Source organism: Sceloporus undulatus, chromosome 3 (genome assembly GCF_019175285.1).
Source record: "Sceloporus undulatus isolate JIND9_A2432 ecotype Alabama chromosome 3, SceUnd_v1.1, whole genome shotgun sequence".
Taxonomy (NCBI): domain Eukaryota; kingdom Metazoa; phylum Chordata; class Lepidosauria; order Squamata; family Phrynosomatidae; genus Sceloporus; species Sceloporus undulatus.
In genome coordinates, this window is record NC_056524.1 from 11,657,428 (window position 1) to 11,677,646 (window position 20,219).

Below are 20,219 nucleotides of genomic sequence, written 5' to 3' on the forward strand. Positions count from 1 at the left end.
GCATACTTATCAAATTTGCAGATGACACCAAATTAGGGGGAATAGCTAATACTCCAGAGGACAGGATCAAGATTCAAAATGACCTGAATAGACTAGAAAACTGGGCCATAGCTAACAAAATGTAAATGCACACGAGAAATGTAAGTATTGCCACTTAGTGCGGAAAAATAAAATCACAGATATTAGGGTGGGTGACACCTGGCTGAATGAAACTACGTGTGAAAGGGATCTAGGAGTCCAAGTAGACCACAAGTTGAACATGAGTGAACAGTGTGATGCGGCAGCTAAAAAGGCCAATGCTATTTTTGGCTGCATCAATAGAAGTATAGTGTCTAGATCAAGAGAAGTAATAGTGCCACTGTATTCTGCTTTGGTCAGGCCCCACCTGGAATATTGTGTCCAGTTCTGGGCACCACAATTCAGAAAGGACATTGAGAAACTGGAGCGTGTCCAAAGGAGGGCGACAAAAATGGTGAAGGGTCTGGAAACCTTGCCCTATGAGGAACGACTTAGGGAGCTGGGGATGTTTAGCCTGGAGAAAAGAGGGTTAAGAGGTGATATGATAGCCCTGTTTAAATATTTGAAAGGATGTCATATTGAAGAGGGAGCAAGCTTGTTTTCTGCTGCTCCAGAGAACAGGACCCGGAACAATGGATGCAAACTACAGGAAAAGAGATTCCACCGGAACATTAGGAGGAACTTCCTGACAGTAAGGGCTGTTCGACAGTGGAATGCACTCCCTCGGAGGGTGATAGAGTCTCCTTCCTTGGAGGTCTTTAAACAGAGGCTGGATGGCCATCTGTCAGGGATGCTTTGATTTGGATTTCCTGGATGGCAGGGGGTTGGACTGGATGGCCCTAGTGGTCTCTTCCAACTCTATGATTCTGTGATTCTATGATTCTAAGACTAAATGTTCCTCTTCCGTATAAACTGAAAACTAGGTATCAGGGGAAATGTTTGGAGCTGAAGTTTTCTGAGCTTTCAATTTAAACAAACCCAAAACCAAAGAAGCATCCTCTGTTCCATCAACCTCACAACACACTTGATGGGAATGCAGGAAAGGCCTTCTTGGTGGCTGATCCCAGGCAGTTGCTAAGCTGGCTTCCTTTGATGTGTTCTTCCAGTGGCAGTGAAGCCACTTTTTTTTTAAAAAAAAAACAGTTTTCTTTCTTTGAACTAATTATTTATGCAAAAAGAGCTTGAAAAACATTATCTACTGCTGGGTCTTGTTTATTTTTAAAATGTATGTTTTAATGTCTTTGGCAGTTTAATTCTTTTTTATACTTTGTATATGAGTGCAGCTACACTTTAGAAATAATGCAGTTTGGCACCACTCTAAATGCTGTAGCTCCATCCCACAGAATCCTGGGAATTTGTAGTTTTATAGGGTCTTTAAGCCTTCTTTGTCGAAGAGTGTGGGTGCCTCCCTAAACTACAGATCCCAGGATTCTGTAGGATGGAGCAATGGCAGTTAAAATGATGTCAAACAGTATTCTTTCTACATCCTATGTAGATATAGATGCATCCTATGGTTCTACTGATGCAAACTTTTTTTTGTATCTGCTTTAACTTTTGTAAGGTGCTTTGAGTCCTAGGGCTGAGAAAAGGTGGGCGAAAGTCCCTCATGTTCATGAATGATGGTTGCCCTGCAGACCCACATTCCTCGGGAATATAGGAGACACATTACTGGACTGGCACAATATACCTTTATATTGTGCCTGTCCAGTAATGTGTCTCCTATATTCCCGAGGAATGTAGGTCTGCAGGGCAACCATCATCCATGAATGTGAGGGACTTTCGCTCATGTGCATGGGAGAAGTCCCCTAGTGGGAGCATGAATCCTCTAGAGGTCGTGGAGTCTAAACATTGTTTAGAACATGAAACAAATGAATGAATAATTGATTTGACTGTATAGTTAACTTCCAGCTCCTTTGCAGTTTAAAGCAGGTCCAGATCAGCCCTAGGCCTTGTAGGAAAATGTACAGGCATTGAAAGAATAGAAACAGAAGGGAACAACAGGCTGTTAAGATCTCACTAGGAGAAGATAGAAGAAGGGAAAGAGGAATGAAAGAGTCAACATTGGCAGAGGCAGGAGAGCAGCATTACAGCTCCATCCATTGCATTAGACCCTTTCAAAAGTACATATGGGTCTGAATGGATAAGACAGAAGAACAAAAACCAGTGACAGAACATTTCAGTCTCCCTAGTCATTCCATCTCAGACTTCAGTACAGCGGTCCTTGAACAAAAGAACTACAAAGGTAGATTGGAAAGAGCAAAAGCAGAATTGGAGTTCATCCATAAACTACAGTCCCTCAGCAATAGATTGAACAAGGATAATGGTTTCCTAGTGCACCACACACATTTCAACACGATCTGACCCATCCTCAGGAGTATCCTACATTAATCTATTCTCCCCACCTATAGGCTAGTTTTCAATGCCAAACTGATCTTGCCTCTTCATTTCCATACACAACGGCTAGTTCCCAGTGTCTTTGTTCACTAACGACCACCGTTAAAACTGGACTTGCTAATTCATTTCCATACACACAGGATTTTGGATTTGAATTGACATTCTCACATACCAGTGGCATATATATGTCTGTCCCTGGTTTCCAATCCACTAAATGCATCTGAGGAAGTAGACTGAAGTCTATGAAAGTTCATGCTGCCAATTTCTTTCCTTCAGTTAGTCTCAAAGGTGCTACAAGATCTCTCTATATACAGAAGAACAAAGACCCATTTTGCACCACACAGTTATATCACTATGATATCACTTTAGCTGCCATGGTTCCATCCTATAGAATCTTGGTGAGGCACTAGAGCTTTAAAATGCCAATCCCAGAATTCCATAGGACAGAACCATGGCAGATAAAGTGAAAATCTATAATTCTTTAGTATAAATGGGCTCTGGGTTAAAATCAATACATAGTTCCATCAGGAGTAGCTCTAATGAGGCAATGAGATTTATTCTAGTTTTGACTTAACCATCCCATTCATTTTCTAGATAGGACTAGTAACTGAGTTTTGCCCTTAATTCCTTATTAATCTTCTCTAATTCAGAGAAACAATATACATTGTTTGATGGGTGAGGATGCAGGGGAAGAAATGCAGATCAGTAATAGACAGGTTGTTAGATCCCTTGTTTTACTAGAGCCTCCTCCATGTTGGCTGCCAAATCCCATCCTTTCCAGTCAATAATTGAATTGTGGAGGTCATTTGGACACTGCCAGGTTGGGAAAGGCAATGTGAAGTCCTTAAAGAGCCACTTTAAAGGAACAAATAACATATTGTACCACTGGGGGCAATGGTGTTAACCACAGTAACACATGCCATCTTTTCTGTGGCTTTCTTTTTCAATAAACTCTTAATTTAGTATTTGACTTAACTATTAATTCATTAATTTCTCCTTCCTCCCCCCATTAATGTTAACATGGAATTAAGTTTTGGGGCCCTTTAACCAAATGTTAAAGAATTAGGCTTTTGTACAGTTGTTGTTCTACAGTTGTTATGAGTTAAATATTCACAGATGTGATTATTCATGGATCACTGTATTTGCCCCTGCCATTGGGGAAAAAAGTTCTTTATAGGCATCTGTAGGCCCTCCAGTGTGACTCTATTGTTAACTTCCAGCAGACATTGACCACAGAATCATGCTGTAAGTCATCCAGCATAATTCTATGGTCAACTTCTGCTGAAGTCAACCTGATGGCTCATAACAACAACAAAGTGGATGCAATGCAGCCTGTTCTGAATATGTATTCTATTTGTCTCACACCTTCTATAGGTATATACAGGATTGACATCAACCTCTCACCATAAGAAGCCTGTCTCCAACTTGCAACCTCCCATCCTTCTGTGCTGCTCCTCCATCAATAATTTTCGTGACGTAGATACTGTTGTCTCCAGGGATATGCTGATTCCCCACACCTCCAGCAATGCTGAATCCCAGACCTTGGGAAGAAAATGGAGAAGAGGGAGGGATTTATTCAAAATGGACTAAGGACAGACATTGCAAAGGTCAACCAAAAATATATAGTCAACTTTCTGTGCTAGTGTACAGATCTGGGTGTGCTATTCATGAAAGTGTTTCAAAAGTAGAATCCATTGCAACAGAAAGGGTGCATACTTATGCTGGGCCAATATATCTAGTACTGTCCATTAGAGGTTTTAACTCTCCCATCACCTACAGAAATGCTGTCAAATCCCAAAGTCACTGTCATGACCACATGTTGACCTTGGTCTTATTTTCAGAGTGAAACAAAGGATGAGAGTTAATGATGATGGAGATGAGCTGTACCAGTGAATGGGGGGTGAGGTTGTCTACAGGGTGGCAATGTGGGTACCATGATTTACCATCCCTGACACTCTGCCAGATGAGGTAGGTATCTCACATTGCCCAAAGAGGGGGCCAGCCCTGAATGAATTATTTATTTCAACCAGTAGCATCTACTGTAACTAGCAGTGGTTTTCCAGGGTCTCAAGATGTTTGTGTGTATACACTGTGGACAATGATACTGGAGTCAGAAATGCCAATGGGATTGGAATCCAACCAGTGTAACAAGTTAGGAAAGAGAGTATCTGAGTCAGAAACCACTAAATGTCAGAGGAAAGCTATCTGAAGTGACAAGGTGAGTGATACAGTGAGACTATTTCACAGAAACAGGATCCAGCCTGTACGTTTCTAGCAAGTGTAATTTGGTAAGATGAAACTGATAGCCAGAGGAATTTTTGTTCAAATCCCTGCTCAGCCTAAGTCACACTCTCCCAGCCTCCCTCTGAACAAACCTTGCCAAAACAACTCTGTGATAGGATCACCATAAGTTATTTGGGGAGCTCAGGGACCTCAAGGGCCATAAAAATAGAGTCCAGGGGCTGAATGTGGACTACAGATAAACAGCAGGGAAAGGGTGTTGCCATCATGTCCTGCATGTCTCTTCTCAGAGACATCTGGTTTGTTGTTGCTGACAATGGGATACTGCTTTAGATGTACAATTTGGCTTGACTGCACTTGCTGGTCCTAAGCAGGGTAGACAATGTGAATCAATGGAATTCATAAAAGCATTGGCTTGTCATTGAGCAATTGGTTCAATGAGTCTGCTCCAGGAGTGGGAATCATTGGACCTTGTAAGTGTAATTGGAACTATCATGACTAGTAGAGTTGGCCCTTCTTTTTTTACATTGATTCAAGCATCCACGGTTTGAAAATGTTCCAAAAAAGTATAAATTTCAAATATCAAAGCTTGATTTTTCATTTTCCATTTTCTACAGTGCTATATAAATAATAATAATAATAATAATAGGGACACCTTATTTATTTATTTATTTATTTATTTTGCTATGTCACTATATTTAATGAGACATGAGCATCCATGGGTTTTGTTATACACAGGGGATCTTGGAACCAAACCCCAGCGTATAACAAGGGTCCACTGTATTCTTCACCACTGGCTTGGCTGGCTAGATCTGCTTGTAGTCCAACAACATTTGGAAAGCTGCTAGATCCCCTTCCCTGGTTTTAGGATGATGGTTGAGCATGGCAGGAGTCAGCACCCTAGCAGGTTTGTGGTTTCTCTCATACTTCTTTTTATGGTTCCTTTAGTACAGAGTTGGGAATCATGTGGCCATCCAGATGTGGTTGCACTGCAGCTTCTAGCATTCACCATTGGATAGGCTGGGGCTTGCAATTGGACAACCTCTGGTAGGCTGCATAATTCCAACTCCATATCTACTCCACTTGGAACAAAGAATGGGATTTAAATTTTGGATTGATAAAACAGGACACTTTTTCTGGAAAGTGATTTGAGTAGGACTTGAAATGTTTACTTTTTTGGGAAAGGAAAAAAAACTCCCAGTGATTAGGGTAGTCTGGAAGTTGTTATCCAAAAAGTAACTTTTCCAATTTCTGGATGTGAGTGATGAATTGAAGGACTATTTCCGATAGAGTGAGAAAGCAACTTTTGGTGCAACTTGAGACATTAAGAAAACCAAAAAGGGCCTGTGGCATCTGACTGAAAGACTGAATTATGATGCTAGGTGGACCATTGGTCTGACTCAATAAGGCAAATGCTATATTCCAATTCCTTCTCCCCCTACAGAATTCATTCCTCTGCATTTTTCCAGCTCTGTGCTTATAACTCTCTGTACTGTCGTGTTAGCACGTAGCTCCAAAGGGAAATGAAACAAAAGCAAACTGCAATTGTAGGAAACTGCAATTTATTCCAGGTCACTAGACTGATGGCAGCTGTCTCTTTTTCTATTAAGATCACACTGCATACTCAGTCAAGGGAGTGGAGGAATCATTTGCTTTGGACTGAGAAGGGGGGGTGGAGAGCGGATCTACAAACTTATTTGAAATCTATGATCACCACATAAGCTGTGCAAGGCAGATTTGTCAGACATTGAGTGAAGCAAAGACTTAAAAAAAGAACAAGAAGAAGAACTATCCAGGCAGGCCTTCAGCATCTGCCTGCCTGTGAACCTCTGAGGTTTTAAAATGGGCATGCTGGACTTTTAAATATATTTTACTATATTTTATTTGATCATATCCTATTATTAAACTATTATTGCATATTTTGTATTAATATACTAAACGTAACATGTTCTACATATTCTATTATTACGGTGGTGTTTTTGATGGGAGTTTTAGTTGTATATTTAATCGTTCATATTTTAAAATGTATAATTTGTCAGACTTTACTGGCATCTTTTAATTTGTGTTGGAAGCTACTTTCTGTCTCAGCTCTGAGAGAAAGACAAAATGTAAATCAAATCAGCCAGTAAGGAGAGAAATGGCAATGCTGTATACACAGGGCAGGGAATATGTGGCCCATGCAGACCCCTAGGCCCATTTTTGTGGTCCCCGTGGCCCCTGGAGATCAATTGTTTTGTCAAGAATGACCTTAGGGAAAATTGGATGCATTTTCATAACCATTTCAGATCATTTTAGGCCCAGGAAAAGCCTTTTAAAAAAAATCAACATCTAGAAGTCACTCCCTGCATTTTTCAACATATCATGTCTTAACTTTCTCCTAAGCTTATTTTTAAAAAAATCTTTATTAACAATTTTTTAAAAAGTTGTTATAATAAATTCTCTATCACATATCCATTCATTAAAAAAATTCTGTATCGTCTAAAAGCTAAAAGTTCTTTCTCCTAAGCTTAAAATGGCCAATACACACACTGATTAAAAACAAGCACAATGGCCTGTATATTCCCTTTCATCCTTTGTTTTAATCTAAAGGGGGTAGGCAACCTGGTTTCCTCCAAAAATTTTGTACTAAAGCTTCTGTAAATCCCAGTCAGAATGGGTGGTAATCCAGGATTATAAGAATTGTAATTCAAAACTTCTGAGAACAACAGGTGTGCAGCCCATGTTCTTCTCAATCCATGTGCGCACCTGTGGATATGTGCAATTTGTTAAGAGAGAACTACAGAGCCTGAAATGCATGTGCCAGTTCTGAAATTAATTTCAGAAAGACTCCAACTTCAGCCAGAAGGCAGGAGGCACAGATGGGTGGCTAGAGCCAAACCTCTGAACAACAATGAAATAGAATTGGGGGAGGACATCTGCTCATGCCTATTTCACCCAAAGAGCTGGCAGTTTCTTAAAGAATATAATTCCACAAGAGGACAATCAGATGCTGTGGATTTATATCAGAAACAGTTGTAGAAAACAGGTGCAGTTTTCCCCAAATACAATGAAATGTTTCTAATCAAAATCATGGACCACAGTTATCTTTAAAAAATCAGACTATTTGCTGTGTTCAGTTAATCATGCCTCTTTGCAGCCAAGGGCACCCTGACAGAGGAGGAAATGTGCAGAAGAGGGAAATTATTCAAATGGTGGAAAGATTACAGTGACCATTAAAACAACAACAACAAAATCTCTAACAGCTTTTGACAGTGGTGTGTTGTTGTTGTTGTTTTTAAAGTTGCACATGTGGGAGAAGACCACTTTACAAAATGATGAGGATGATCTTTTGGGGAGATGGAGAGGAAGAAAGCCATGGATGCAAAATTATATCTGTGTCTCAAATATGTGGACCATTTAATGAACAGCCCAAGCTATGCATTAAGCCTCAGGGAAGTAACTCAAGCATGCTGGTTTGCCTTCTGTTCAACCAATGAGCTTTGCTATTATTTGTTAAAGAAAGAATTTCTAAGATGCCTTTACTCATTACAATGAAAATGCATGTTTTCTGAACCATTTCGATCCCCTCCCAGTCAATGGTGTGGAAAACGTGTTTCTTTTCATTCCAGCAAACTGACCCTCATTGCTTTTCTTTACTTTCATCATTAGAACTTATGATGTGTTCCTCTTTTAAAAGAAGCATACCAGATTGGCCATCTGTCTACTCCACTATTGTCCATTCTGTCTGACAACCAGAGTTCTGGGCAGAGGACTTTCCCATCACCTGATTCTTTAAACTGGAGAGGAGTTGAAGATGGGACCTCCGCCACATAACATATTATAATGCTCCTCCATCACTGACCTACTGTCTAGCTAAACAGTGCCAGTTTAAGTTGCATCCTCGGACAGCTATGCTGATGGAAACTCTGTTTTGAAGAAAATAGGAATATGTCATGTCTATTGGCTTTCCATTGGGTCTGCCAACCTTCTAGAAACACCAGAACTAAGTAGAATGGTGTCTGCTGCACTTAGGGCTCCAGCTCTTCCTTAGCTGTAGCTTCAAGACTAGTTCTAACTCCAATAATTGCTCTCAAGTGAACAATTATTGGAACACTCATTACAACTCTGGATTTGGCTATGTTTTTTTAAGGCACCAATAAACTTCATGATGATTAGTCGTATTACTACTACTACTAGTAGTAATGACACTACAGTAGCAGTAGTAGTAGTTCTCACTCTTCTGATAATGATGGTGATTATCTTGCCATGCAATGGTGAAAGACAACCATACAGTTGGTCACCTATTTTACTCCCCTGCTTGGTGTAGGAAATCTAAAGGTAAAGTATCTCCAATAGAGAGATCTCCAGCATCTGTCTGAAGACCTCCAACAAGTGGATATTATACCCATTTGCACAGTCATTGCTGCCACTGTTGTACTGCTGTTATCATAATCTGGTGCCATTAAATGTTCAGCCCAAACCTTCCCCTATGTAACTTCAGCCAGTTATGCCAGTCTTGGCTGGAAACCTAGCTCCTCATGTAAAGACTGCGCCCAGCGACGCAAACCTGGAAGGAGCTCTGAAATGGAGCTCCTTCTGGGGCTGCAGAAAGGGTGCTCTATGCGCCCTCGCATGGCCCCACTATGTCACAACCGCACCGCCCCATTTAGAGGTGGCGCGGTCGTGACATCGTAATGGTGGCAGCCGTGTGGAATGGCCGCCACCATTTCGTGTGTGCTCCGCGCGTCCTAGGATTGGGGGCGTCCAGAAAGGATGCCCCTTTCTAACCCTAGCACTCACAGAGCGCGCACTTTTAGGCCCGTCTTTAATGGGCCTTCCTTGCACAAAAACTGCTGTTTCCTGTGAAGAAAATATTATCTACACACACACACAAAAATCTCGTTTGAATTTTGCACCAAAAATATGTCTCCAAATGTAGAATTTTCTGCACAAAACCAAAACCACACATGCACTTTTTGCACAGAGCATATCCCAAATGTATCCCAATATATCTTCAGATCTGTGCTGTTTTCAAATTCTTTCTCAGAGCAGGAAAAAAAATTACCAAAATTACATATTGTTTTCTTTGCACATGAAATTAGCATAGAATTACTCCCCTAGCTCAAACTCATCTGTCTTCTCTTGCTCAACCTTGGCTCTCACAACTAGAACTGCCACGTCTTTGGCATTCTCTCCACTTCTTCAATCTATAGGGCCATGCAATAGGTCTCCAGATATCTCAGGTGATATTTAGGTCTTTCTGTGTGGCCACATCCCTTGTCACTATGAGAACACGGCAGAGCTTCTGGCTGGTTTGCAGTGCTCCATTGTCCTTGGTACAGGTTACAGGTTATTCACCCTTAGTATCTATCTTATTATCTATGACGCGTATATCCTGTCTTTAACTGCATTAGGCCAGTCTCCCTCTGAAAGGAAAGAAACTGACCCAAGGTCACCAAGGGCTCCTCTACACTGGTCAAAATACTCTGGGCTGTTCCTGGAGTATGCTGGCTCTGGCACCATGCTGATTCAGATTTCTCCCATTACCTGCAGTGATGCAGTGGTTGTCTATAGATGTGTCCCACTATGGCTCCCAGGGCCAGTGCTGCTGGCATGAGTCAGCCCCTCTGAGGTCAAAAACAGGCGTTCAGCACCAACTGCATGGCTGGGCACCTTATTGTGACCTCAGAGGGAGGGACTTGTACCAGTGGTGGTGGCGCTGGGCAGCACAGTGGTGGCGCTGGGCAGCACAGTGCCCCCTCAAAGAACCTTTTATGGAGCCCTGGTGGCGCAGTGGTTAAATGCCTGTACTGCAGCCATTCACTCAAGACCACAAGGTTGCGAGTTCAAGACCAGCAAAAGGGCCCAAGCTCGACTCAGGCTTGCATCCTTCCGAGGTCGCTAAAATGAGTACCCAGACTGTTGGGGGGCAAATTAGCTTACTTGCTAATTAGCTTACTTGCTGTTCACCGCTATGATCTTTGGAATAGTGGTATATAAAAAACAACAACAACAACAAAAAAAAAAACAGCCATCCAGTGTCACTATGGAGTGCTCCAGATTTTCTGCGAAAATCCAGAGCAAATGGCGAGTTTTTCACACTGGTATGGGTGATTTGACCCTATGTTGTGTAGACAGATCATGGGGAATGCAAGGGGAAACCAATTTAATTGGCCCATGTAGATATGCCGCAAATGAATTTTATGATTCAGATGGGATTTGAATGTGGAACTTCTGAGGCCAAGTCCAAGTCTGTAACTGCTAAACCATGCTGGCTCTCAGTTCATTAACTTTATTTTCTTATTCTGATTCTTCTTCTTTTGATTATATTATTATTATTATTATTATTATTATTATTATTATTATTACTATTATTTCTTACCCGACTTAAAGGGGGTACAACATAGAGTAAAATACAATATTTAACTTAACACATGATGTGCTGAAAACTACAAACATTTAAAAATGATCAGAAATGACCACAGGGTATTCCTTTTACCATGATTCTCAATTCACTGATATAATTTTGGTGTGGTAAAGATCCCCTGAAGGGCGTCACTTATCCTGCTGTGCCTGTCCCTTCTCAACCCATGCTCATTACAGAAATGTGGCATTTTAGGCAATGGTGTCAAATGGATGCAATGGAGCCGGGAGAAACCATGAAGTGACATAATGGAAACATTTGTTCACTTGCTTGTACTAAATTGGAAACCTCCAAAGCCATGAAATGCCGCTGGAAGATGTTGGGCGTACGTTCCTGCCATGGCATTTTCAAGTTTAGTCGCTGTATCTTTTTCACAGTGAGGCATATCGGAATGTGACATTTGCCTCCCTAGAAAAAGATGTCATTAACCTCCAAAAGAAAAAGAACAGCCATCCTACAATTTGTAAAATTGTAAAAAGGGGAGGAGGTGATTCAGAGTGAGAACATGGTGGCTGAGGAGAGGTTTAAGAGCCCCCCCCCCCAAACGTGGTCTTCAGATACTGCTACTATTTCTAAACTATCTTTGCATTCTCACAATATGTAGGAACCCTGTATCACCACAAAAATAAAAACTATAAGAACATATTGAAATGGGAAACACTGAATACTTGATTAAAATAATCCTAACTGAATAGGAGTTGGAACAAATAAGCCATCCAGATATTTTTGGACTGCAACTTCCAGCCTTTCTCCACTGTTTACCAGTTTATTTCCAAGTACAATTCAAAGTTCTAGTGAACTTCTCTCCACCATCATAACCATGGCAGATTGGGATGCGAAAAAGGGCCTTCTCAGTGGTTTCCCCCAGAATCTGGAACCCCCTTCCTAAGAAGGCCAGACTGGCCCCCTCCCTGCTGTCCTTTCATTGCCAGGCAAAGACTTTTTTGATCTGGCAAGGATTCAAAATGGAAAGCTTTTCTAGAAGGGGCTGAGGATGCTGTATGAGTTTGACTGAACTGTTTTATAATTTTTTATCTTCATGGTATTTTATCCTTTTAAGTGTAGTTTTAAATTATTTTAATTTTGTCAAAAGTTTAATCCTATTTTAATGTACATCTTTTTATATGTATTTATATGTATTGTATTTTTAACGGTAAGCTGCATTGCATCATCATCATCATTATCAATCATCATCATCATCGGTTGTTGTTGTTGGGAGTGCTTTTGTTATGTTTTCCTGCATAGTCAGGGGATGGACTGGATGTCCCTTGTGGTCTCGGTTCTGTCTTCCTTATCTGGAATTTGAAATAATCCAAAATTCAAAATTGTCGGCTGAAATAGTGACACCTTTGCTTCTGATGGTTCAGTGTACACAAATTTTGTTTCATGCACAACATTATTTAAAATATTGTTTACAGAATTTCCTCCAGGCTATGTTTATAAGGTGCACATGACACATAAATAAATTTCATGTTTAGACTTGGGTCCTATCTCCAAGATACTTAATTCTGTATATGCAAATATTCCACAATCAAAAAAAAATCTGGTTACAAGCTTTTTGGATAAAGGAGACTCAATCTAAATTATCATTGTCTCTTGTTGTTGTCACTGTTATTTCTCAACACTGGCTATGATAGCTGGGGCTGCTGGGATTTTCAGGGCTTCATGATTCCCACTTTGGAATAAAAGCATTTTAAACCAGAGGTTCAATCATCATTTTCAAACTTGGCAGCACAACAATCATAAACTGAATATTGACTTCTGCAGCAGACAAAAATGTGTCGCCACTTTTATAGTGGAATTTGCACACATTGAAGTCACTAACAGAATGCCAGACATTGTCTTTCTAAGGGAATTCATAGGCTGGGTTGGGCTGAGGAACTACCAGAGAGAAGGTGGACTTCAAAGACGCTTCTCTCACAAACACACACACTTCTCTCGGGCTCATTTTGCCTCTACTAGATGAGAAGCATCCAAACAAATGAGAGGACTGTCCCTCAGAAATAACACTGTCTGGGACAGTGTGGCATAGCAAATTGCATGTTGGATTGTGACTCTGAGGCCAAGGTTCGATTCCCAACTCAGTCAAGAAAACCCACTGGGTGACCTTGGGCAAGGCACATGTTCTCAGCCTCAGAGGAGGGGAATTCCAAAACCCCTTTGAACAAATCTTGCCAAGAGAACCTCATGAAAGGGCCCCCTTAATGTCACTATAAGTCAGAAATGACTTGAAGGCACACAACAGCAACAATAACAACAACAACAATTGGGGAAATACCAGAAAAATGACCATCCTGATTGCACAAGGTGCCCCCCATGCCATCGCTGACCCTAACCCATCCCCGAGCCAGGCTGATGTGCATGAACTTTGCTTAGCCGGAAAGCTTCTGGCTGAGCAAGAAAGCTTTCTGGCTCAGCAAAATCCACATGCCTCAGCTCGGCTCAGGGACAGGTTAGTGTCAGCGATGGCATGGGGACACCTTGCTGACAGTTTAGCATGCTATAAACTCCATTTTCACTCAGCCATGTGCGTTCCCTACCTATGTCCAGAACGGAGACAAAAGTGCATGTGATAAGCTCCTTCATTGCATATTCCTGATAAGTTCACACATACACATTAGTTTTTTGGCTTCTCACTTCTTTAATGAACACTTGCATCCGCACTGAACAAGTACTGTGATTGAATGGATGTCTGTGGGGCTATTCACATTGTGAAAATAATCCAGGCTGAATCCAGGTTGAATTGCCATTATTCACATGCATCCTGAATGCACCCAATTAAGTTTGGGGTGGCTGCCAAAAAACTCACTTAAACTGGGATAATCAATATTGGGGTTTTCCCTGAGTTTTTTTTTTTATAAAAAAGATCTGCATTGTTGGAAGTGTGAATAACCAATGCGAATAGATGCAAATAGATCCAGGATAATACTCTGCATGCCTTGAATGTGTTCTGAATGCATTCACATAATTGATTCCATTTTTATTTGAATGCTTGCACATGTGAGCAACCGTACTTGCAGAGATGCCCATCAATGTGGTTCCATAGTGTGAATAAGAAATCCAGAATGCATAAGTGAGATGATTCACATCGTCACACTAAAAAAAAAAAAAAAGGGCATCTAAATGACCCTGTGATGCATCTGCCTTGTTGCAACAGCTGGTCTGATCTGTTTCTGGGCACAATCCATAGGGTTGGTTATGACTTACAAATTTCTATAGGGTTTAGGTTGACAGACTATATGCTTCATATGACCCTGAACATGTTTTGAGACTTTCTGGGATGGTCTTTCTCTCTGACATACAACATGGTAGGGACACAGGGAAGACCTTCTCTGTGGCTCCTGCCAAGCTCTAGAACTCTCTTCCCAAAGAGGTTAGACAGGCATCTCCTTGTTATTCTTTTGTTGGCATGTGATGACATTTTTGTTTTAGCTGGCCTTTGAACATTGCTCATGGGAAAATGGTGTTTAATCATGGGCCATAGACCCACTAGATGACCTTGGGCAAGTCGTATGCTCTCAGCCTCAGGGAAGGCAATGGCAAACCTCCTCTGAAGAAATCGTGTCATGAAAATCCTGTGATATATTCACCTTAGGGTTGCCATAAGTCAGAAACAACTTGAAGGCATACAACAATAAGAACAACAACAGCAGCAACATATTATTTGTATTTGGGATTTTTTTCCCATTTTAATGGGAAGGATTTTAATTGCATTTCATTCTACTGATAGTTTAATTATATTTTAGATTTGCATGATGTGTACTTTCAACTGATTGTCTAATTGATTGATTTTATCTTTTTTAGGCTGCCTTGAGATCCAGGGTTGGGAAGAAGGTGGGATATAAGGGAACAAACATACATACAAACAACAATTTGTCATCCAAATATGCAAGTATGCATCTGTATCATATTGTAAACATACAAGTAGCAGGGGTATGTTTCCACTGCCTTGCTGTATGAAAGAGATGGCCTGTTGCTAGGGAGGAACAACAAATCTGTGAAGTCCATTTCTGTGAAAAAATATGTACAATGCTCTTTCCTACCTCTTTGTCTGTACTACATCTCAATAGAATGGCGGAAATGTAAACATCTGTATGTGCATGTTTTCAAAATACAGAATAGATGTCTTAATGGATATATGGCCCTAGTGAGTATGTTGGTGCACAGTTTAGAAATACGTGCTCCTCCTTGTGGGAGGGTTTGCATATTATACAAATGTTCAAATGCTCCTGAATATGTCTCCCCCCCCCCCAGCATGCATTATAATCTGAAAATGCATCAGTTCTGACTGCAAGCAGACTCCATTTCTGTGTTTGTTCCAAGTGGAACAAACAGGCCATGGACCTAATTTCTCACACCCCCTTACCTATCATCTTAAAAACTGAAAAACCTACGTTCAGTCTTGCAATCTTTAGTTAAAGGATGTTAGGCAACAGAGCTCTCTCTGGAAAGAGCAGACAAACATGGCTAGAAGATAATCAATGGCCTGATTTACTGTAAGACAGCCTCATCAGCCCATACATGTATTTATCATTTGTGTTTATGTGAACCAGCCCTAAAGAGAATGACAGGCCACAAGTAGCACGGATAAAACTGATGAAAACCCTAAAGGCTCCCATGCCAGTTCTATCTTTGGCACAAACTTGACCTTTCATTTGTTCTTCATGCCTCAAAAGGCAAGAGTCCAGCCCTGAGGCTAGACAACAATTGACACATGAGGCTCAGACAGTAGAAACTGGCAGAGGGAAGATGAAGACTGAGCTATTGCCCTCTAGCCAGAAGCTGACTATAGACTGGAGAGCGTCTGTGTACCAATGGGTTCCATCACCTGTGGCAATCTCTATGCAACTTCATATATCCAGAGTACCATGGGCAAATCCAAGACACATAAAGTGGGAGTAGGGATTTTAACAAATACTCAAAATATTTCGTGTGCTTAATAAAAATGGGGAGGGGGAAATGGGCAACTGCTACAAGCTTCCTCCCGCTAATGTTTGGGGAAAAATAAAAACCCACCATGACCAGAATTCTGTTGGGGACTTACATGTTTGTAAGTAAACTTGCATCTGTGGGAATTAGAATCAGACAGTTCTGTAATGTCTGTATCCATTAAAGGGCTGCTGCTATGGTACGTTGTGAGGGAGTCATCAAAGTGACTGATGCACAATGGGACAATGTGCATTGAGTCCACTGTCCATGAGTCCTGTTGTGCATGAGTACATTGGTTAGGGAGTGTCAATGTACATTGGGAGACACTCTTGCTAGTGTCCTGTTATGCATCCTTGCAGTGTTCTTTAGGTCTTGTCTATATTAGTCTACATTAGTTCTATATTCTCAAATTCCCCCCAGACAGGAGGTGTGATGTTTATACCACACAACCCCAAAACTTCAAACCAGTACTGGGCTGGACCCAATTTAGGGTTTTCACCCCTTATCCCACATTTTAAAAATGTACTTTTTGCTCTAGGTTTTCTGAAAGCATGAAGAAAGATGTGGCAATGAAGGGTAGCAACAGGCAGCTGCTGGTCCCCCTGTGGCTGGACACGATGTTCTGATCTCAGAGCAACTAGTATCCATAGCAGTGACACTGGCCAGCTCACAGGGACCAGAGCAGTCCATCATTTCTACAGGTAAGGGGGTGAATTTGAGGGGGATGTGAGAGTCAGAATACTTCAGGGGCAGCTCAGAGTATTCTGGCAAGCGTAGACAAGCCCTTAAAATTCAGAGACATAGCAGTGCTTGTCTGCATTATCAGTATGCGAAAGGATCTTGTAGAACCTTTGGGACTAACTGATTGAAAGAGGTTGTAGCATGTGTTTTGTAGACTTGGTTTACTTCCTCAGGTGCATCTACATGCACTGCACTACATGCAGTACATGCATCTGAAGAAGTAAACCAAGGCATTGTACAGACCGGCGCTTTGCGCTGGCCTGCATGTGTACTAGGGTTGCCTTTCCAGAAGCTCTAGTACGTTGTAATGGCGGCGCCCATGTAGAATGGGCACCGCCATTACGATGTCATGGCTGCGTCACCTCCAAATGGGACACGCAGACGTGATGTCTTGGTGCCGCTGAAGGGCGCCTGTGGTGAAAGGGAGCTCCTTCCTTTGTTTGTGTCGCTGGCACAGCCTTTACACAAAGGAGAAAGGGATCAAATGGCCCCTTTCTGCCTTTCTCCACTGCTGTTGGGGTGTCCTTGGGGCATGAAGCCCCAAGGACACCCCTTTCCAGACCGTGGGGAAGCGGCCTGGAAAGCAGCAGATCGGGGTCTCAGGGCTGCCACTGTGGCAGCTGAGGCTCCAATCCGTTGGGGAAAGGGGCGGGTGTAGGCTGCCCCAAAGGGGCGGTCTGTACACCACCCAAGTCTAGGAAAACTTATGCCACAGCTTCTTTTGCTCAGTCTCAAAGGTGCTCCAAGATCCCTTTGCATACTAGTGTTCCTTATAATCTCTGCTATGAAACTAAATGTATGTAAAGTTACATAATGTACAACGTGATAAAGGATTCTAGTCCATGTGGCATGTTTTTTTCCTGTGTGCAATTGAATTTCTTTTTCAAAAAAAGTCCCCAAATGTGAAAAGTCACACAGTATTGTGCAAAATCTCTAATAATCAAATGCAGTGGGGAGAAAACTTCTGAAACAATCCCATCAGTTGATGGAACTCTGTCACAAAGTGAAGACATTTCCCCTGGCAATAACTTGACCTATTAGGATGAAGAGGTTTTGAGTAAAGCCTCTTTCCTCACATCAGTCATATGCCTTTGCAAGTAATCTATCATGCAGACTCTCAAGAAATAAAATTGTCACACTAAAACAAAATCAAGGGAAAAAAATACATCAGCTGCAACTTATATCAAATATAAAGAAAGAGGTATAGCTACAGACGAAGGCAAAATGAGAGCCTTGCCTGCCAAATAAGAATACAGCCCCCATAATGAAATTTTCTGTCTGCAGAGCATTTAGAAATATAGTTTAGGCATCCATAGAAAAGGGTCAGGGAACATTACCAAAGGAATGTAAGCACAGCAAATATAGGTGTGAATGATTTTCAATGTCTGACATACCAGAATGCTAGAAATTTAAGGACAGAATACAAATTCATGCTTGGAAAGGCAATGACTTATCCCTGTCCCTGGAGCTATACCCTACAGCACAACTAAAATTAATATGCAAACATTGGAGGGAAAACCTTCACTAAATGTACATCTGCATTGTAGAAATAAAGAAGTTAACACCACTTTCACTGTCATGGCTCCATCCTAAAGAATCCTGGGATTTATAGTTTTGGGAGACACCAACATTCTTTGGCAGAGAAGGCTAAAGACCTTGTAAAACTACAAATCCCAGGATTCCATATGGAGTTGCAGCATTGAAAGTGGTGTAAAACTGCATTATTTCTACATTGTAGAAGCACCCTAAGATTCGTGATACCATATTAACCTTACTTTGACAACAGCCACCACAATTTTTTTGTGTGTGTGTGTTTGCTGCTACCTGTATATTGCAACCTGAGTACATATAAATCAGATGAATGCCCTGGGAAAGAAACCAATAATGGGATAATTATCCCATATGAAGTTAGATGCTGGGAAAGCCTGAGTACTGGCTGCTAGTCGCAGCCTTCAGAATGCTATGGGGAGGTCCATGAGGGCACAAAAATAAAAACCAAGGGCTTGTACGATAAAGAGTTAGATAGGTCCAGTCAGAGATAGAGAAAGGGCCAGTAGGAAAGAGAGATATGGCCATTAGGAAGAAGGGAACAGAGGAGATCTGAACTGGGTTTAATGGGAGCTCAGGATGAGGAGAGAGTTCAGGATGAAGTGTTACTTTGCCTGAAACTGAACTGTTACTGTGTACTTTGTGTGGATCCAGCCTAAAGCTAGATGTGTAATTTTGTTAATATAACAAGACTTTCCTGTTTGTCTTTTCTACATCTCTGCCTGAATATTTGAGTTTTATCTAATACGTAATTGTGAAAGTCAGTGTGGTGTAGTGGTTTGACCACTGGTCTACGACTCTGGAGATCAGAGTCTGAATCCCCCCTTCGGCCATAGGAATCCACTGGGTGATCTTGGGCAAATCATACTGTCTCAGCCTCATAGGAAGGCAATGGTAAACCTCGTCTGAACAGTTCTTGCCAAGAAAACCACATGATACGGGCGCCTTAGGGTTGCCATAAATTGGAATGACTTGAAGGTACACAATAGCAACAACAATCTAATAATTATTAAGAACAACTGGTCACACTTTACCAGACTGAAACCACTGATCCACACAGCCCAGAATAGGAGTCACTTTGAGGCCCAAGTACCAGATCTAGGCATGGATTTGAGGGTAAAATCGATGGCAAGTGATGGAACTCCAGGATCAGACTGGAGAGGGGTTCCATCAGAGGTAGGGTTGTGAGTCTTAATATAAACAAAAAGAATTGATTGTAGTTTTTTGTGGGTTTTTCAGGCTATGTGGCCATGTTCTAGAAAAGTTTATTCCTAATGTTTCACAAATATCTGTGGCTGGCATCTCTGAAGATACCAGCCACAGATGCTGGCAAAACATCAAGAATAATCACTTCTCCCTACCCAGGGTCACACAGTGTGTGTGTGTGTGTGTGTGTGTGTGTGTGTGTGTGTGTGTACCCAACTGTCTTCCATGCCAGCATTCTCTGTAGGTGCCAGCCACAGATGCTGGTGAAACATCAGGAATAAACTCTTCTAGAACATGGTCACATAGCCTGAAAAACCCACAAAAAACTATAACTTTCATGCTGTTTTTAGTTAGTTGATTTTAACTGTTGGTTTTTAAAAGCATTTATTGTATACTTTTAAAATGTTTTTACTTCTCAGCTGCCTTGGGTCCCTTTCTGGGAGAAAGGCATCCCAGAAATCAAATGAAATCAAATGAACAAATAAATGAGTACCTGCCAAGCATGCTATTATCTTGTTGTAATTCCTGTATGCTAGCCTCTTGTGATAAAGTCCTGTCACAGATTATATACCATGATGTAATGGCCTGCCACAATTTTACGCTGAGCACTTTCCACATCTGTTCTATACTGGGAACACCTCTTTTCCTCCTAATAGATGGGATGACTTTGATTTGGGCTTTACTACCACAGACTGTAGATATGAACTTGCATGATGGAATATTTCTCCAAATCATCATC

The 20,219-nt window shown here is 41.4% G+C and overlaps 1 protein-coding gene across 1 annotated transcript in view; it reads right to left on the reverse strand.

Moving 5' to 3' along the window:
• Positions 1-20,219, reverse strand: part of LOC121925147 (disks large homolog 2-like) — a 1,073,267-nt gene that overhangs the window by 88,720 nt on the left and 964,328 nt on the right. The window contains exon 13 of the mRNA XM_042456961.1: positions 3,817-3,953. Coding sequence (XP_042312895.1) covers positions 3,817-3,953 — 137 coding nt within the window. The remainder of the gene's footprint in view (positions 1-3,816; positions 3,954-20,219) is intronic.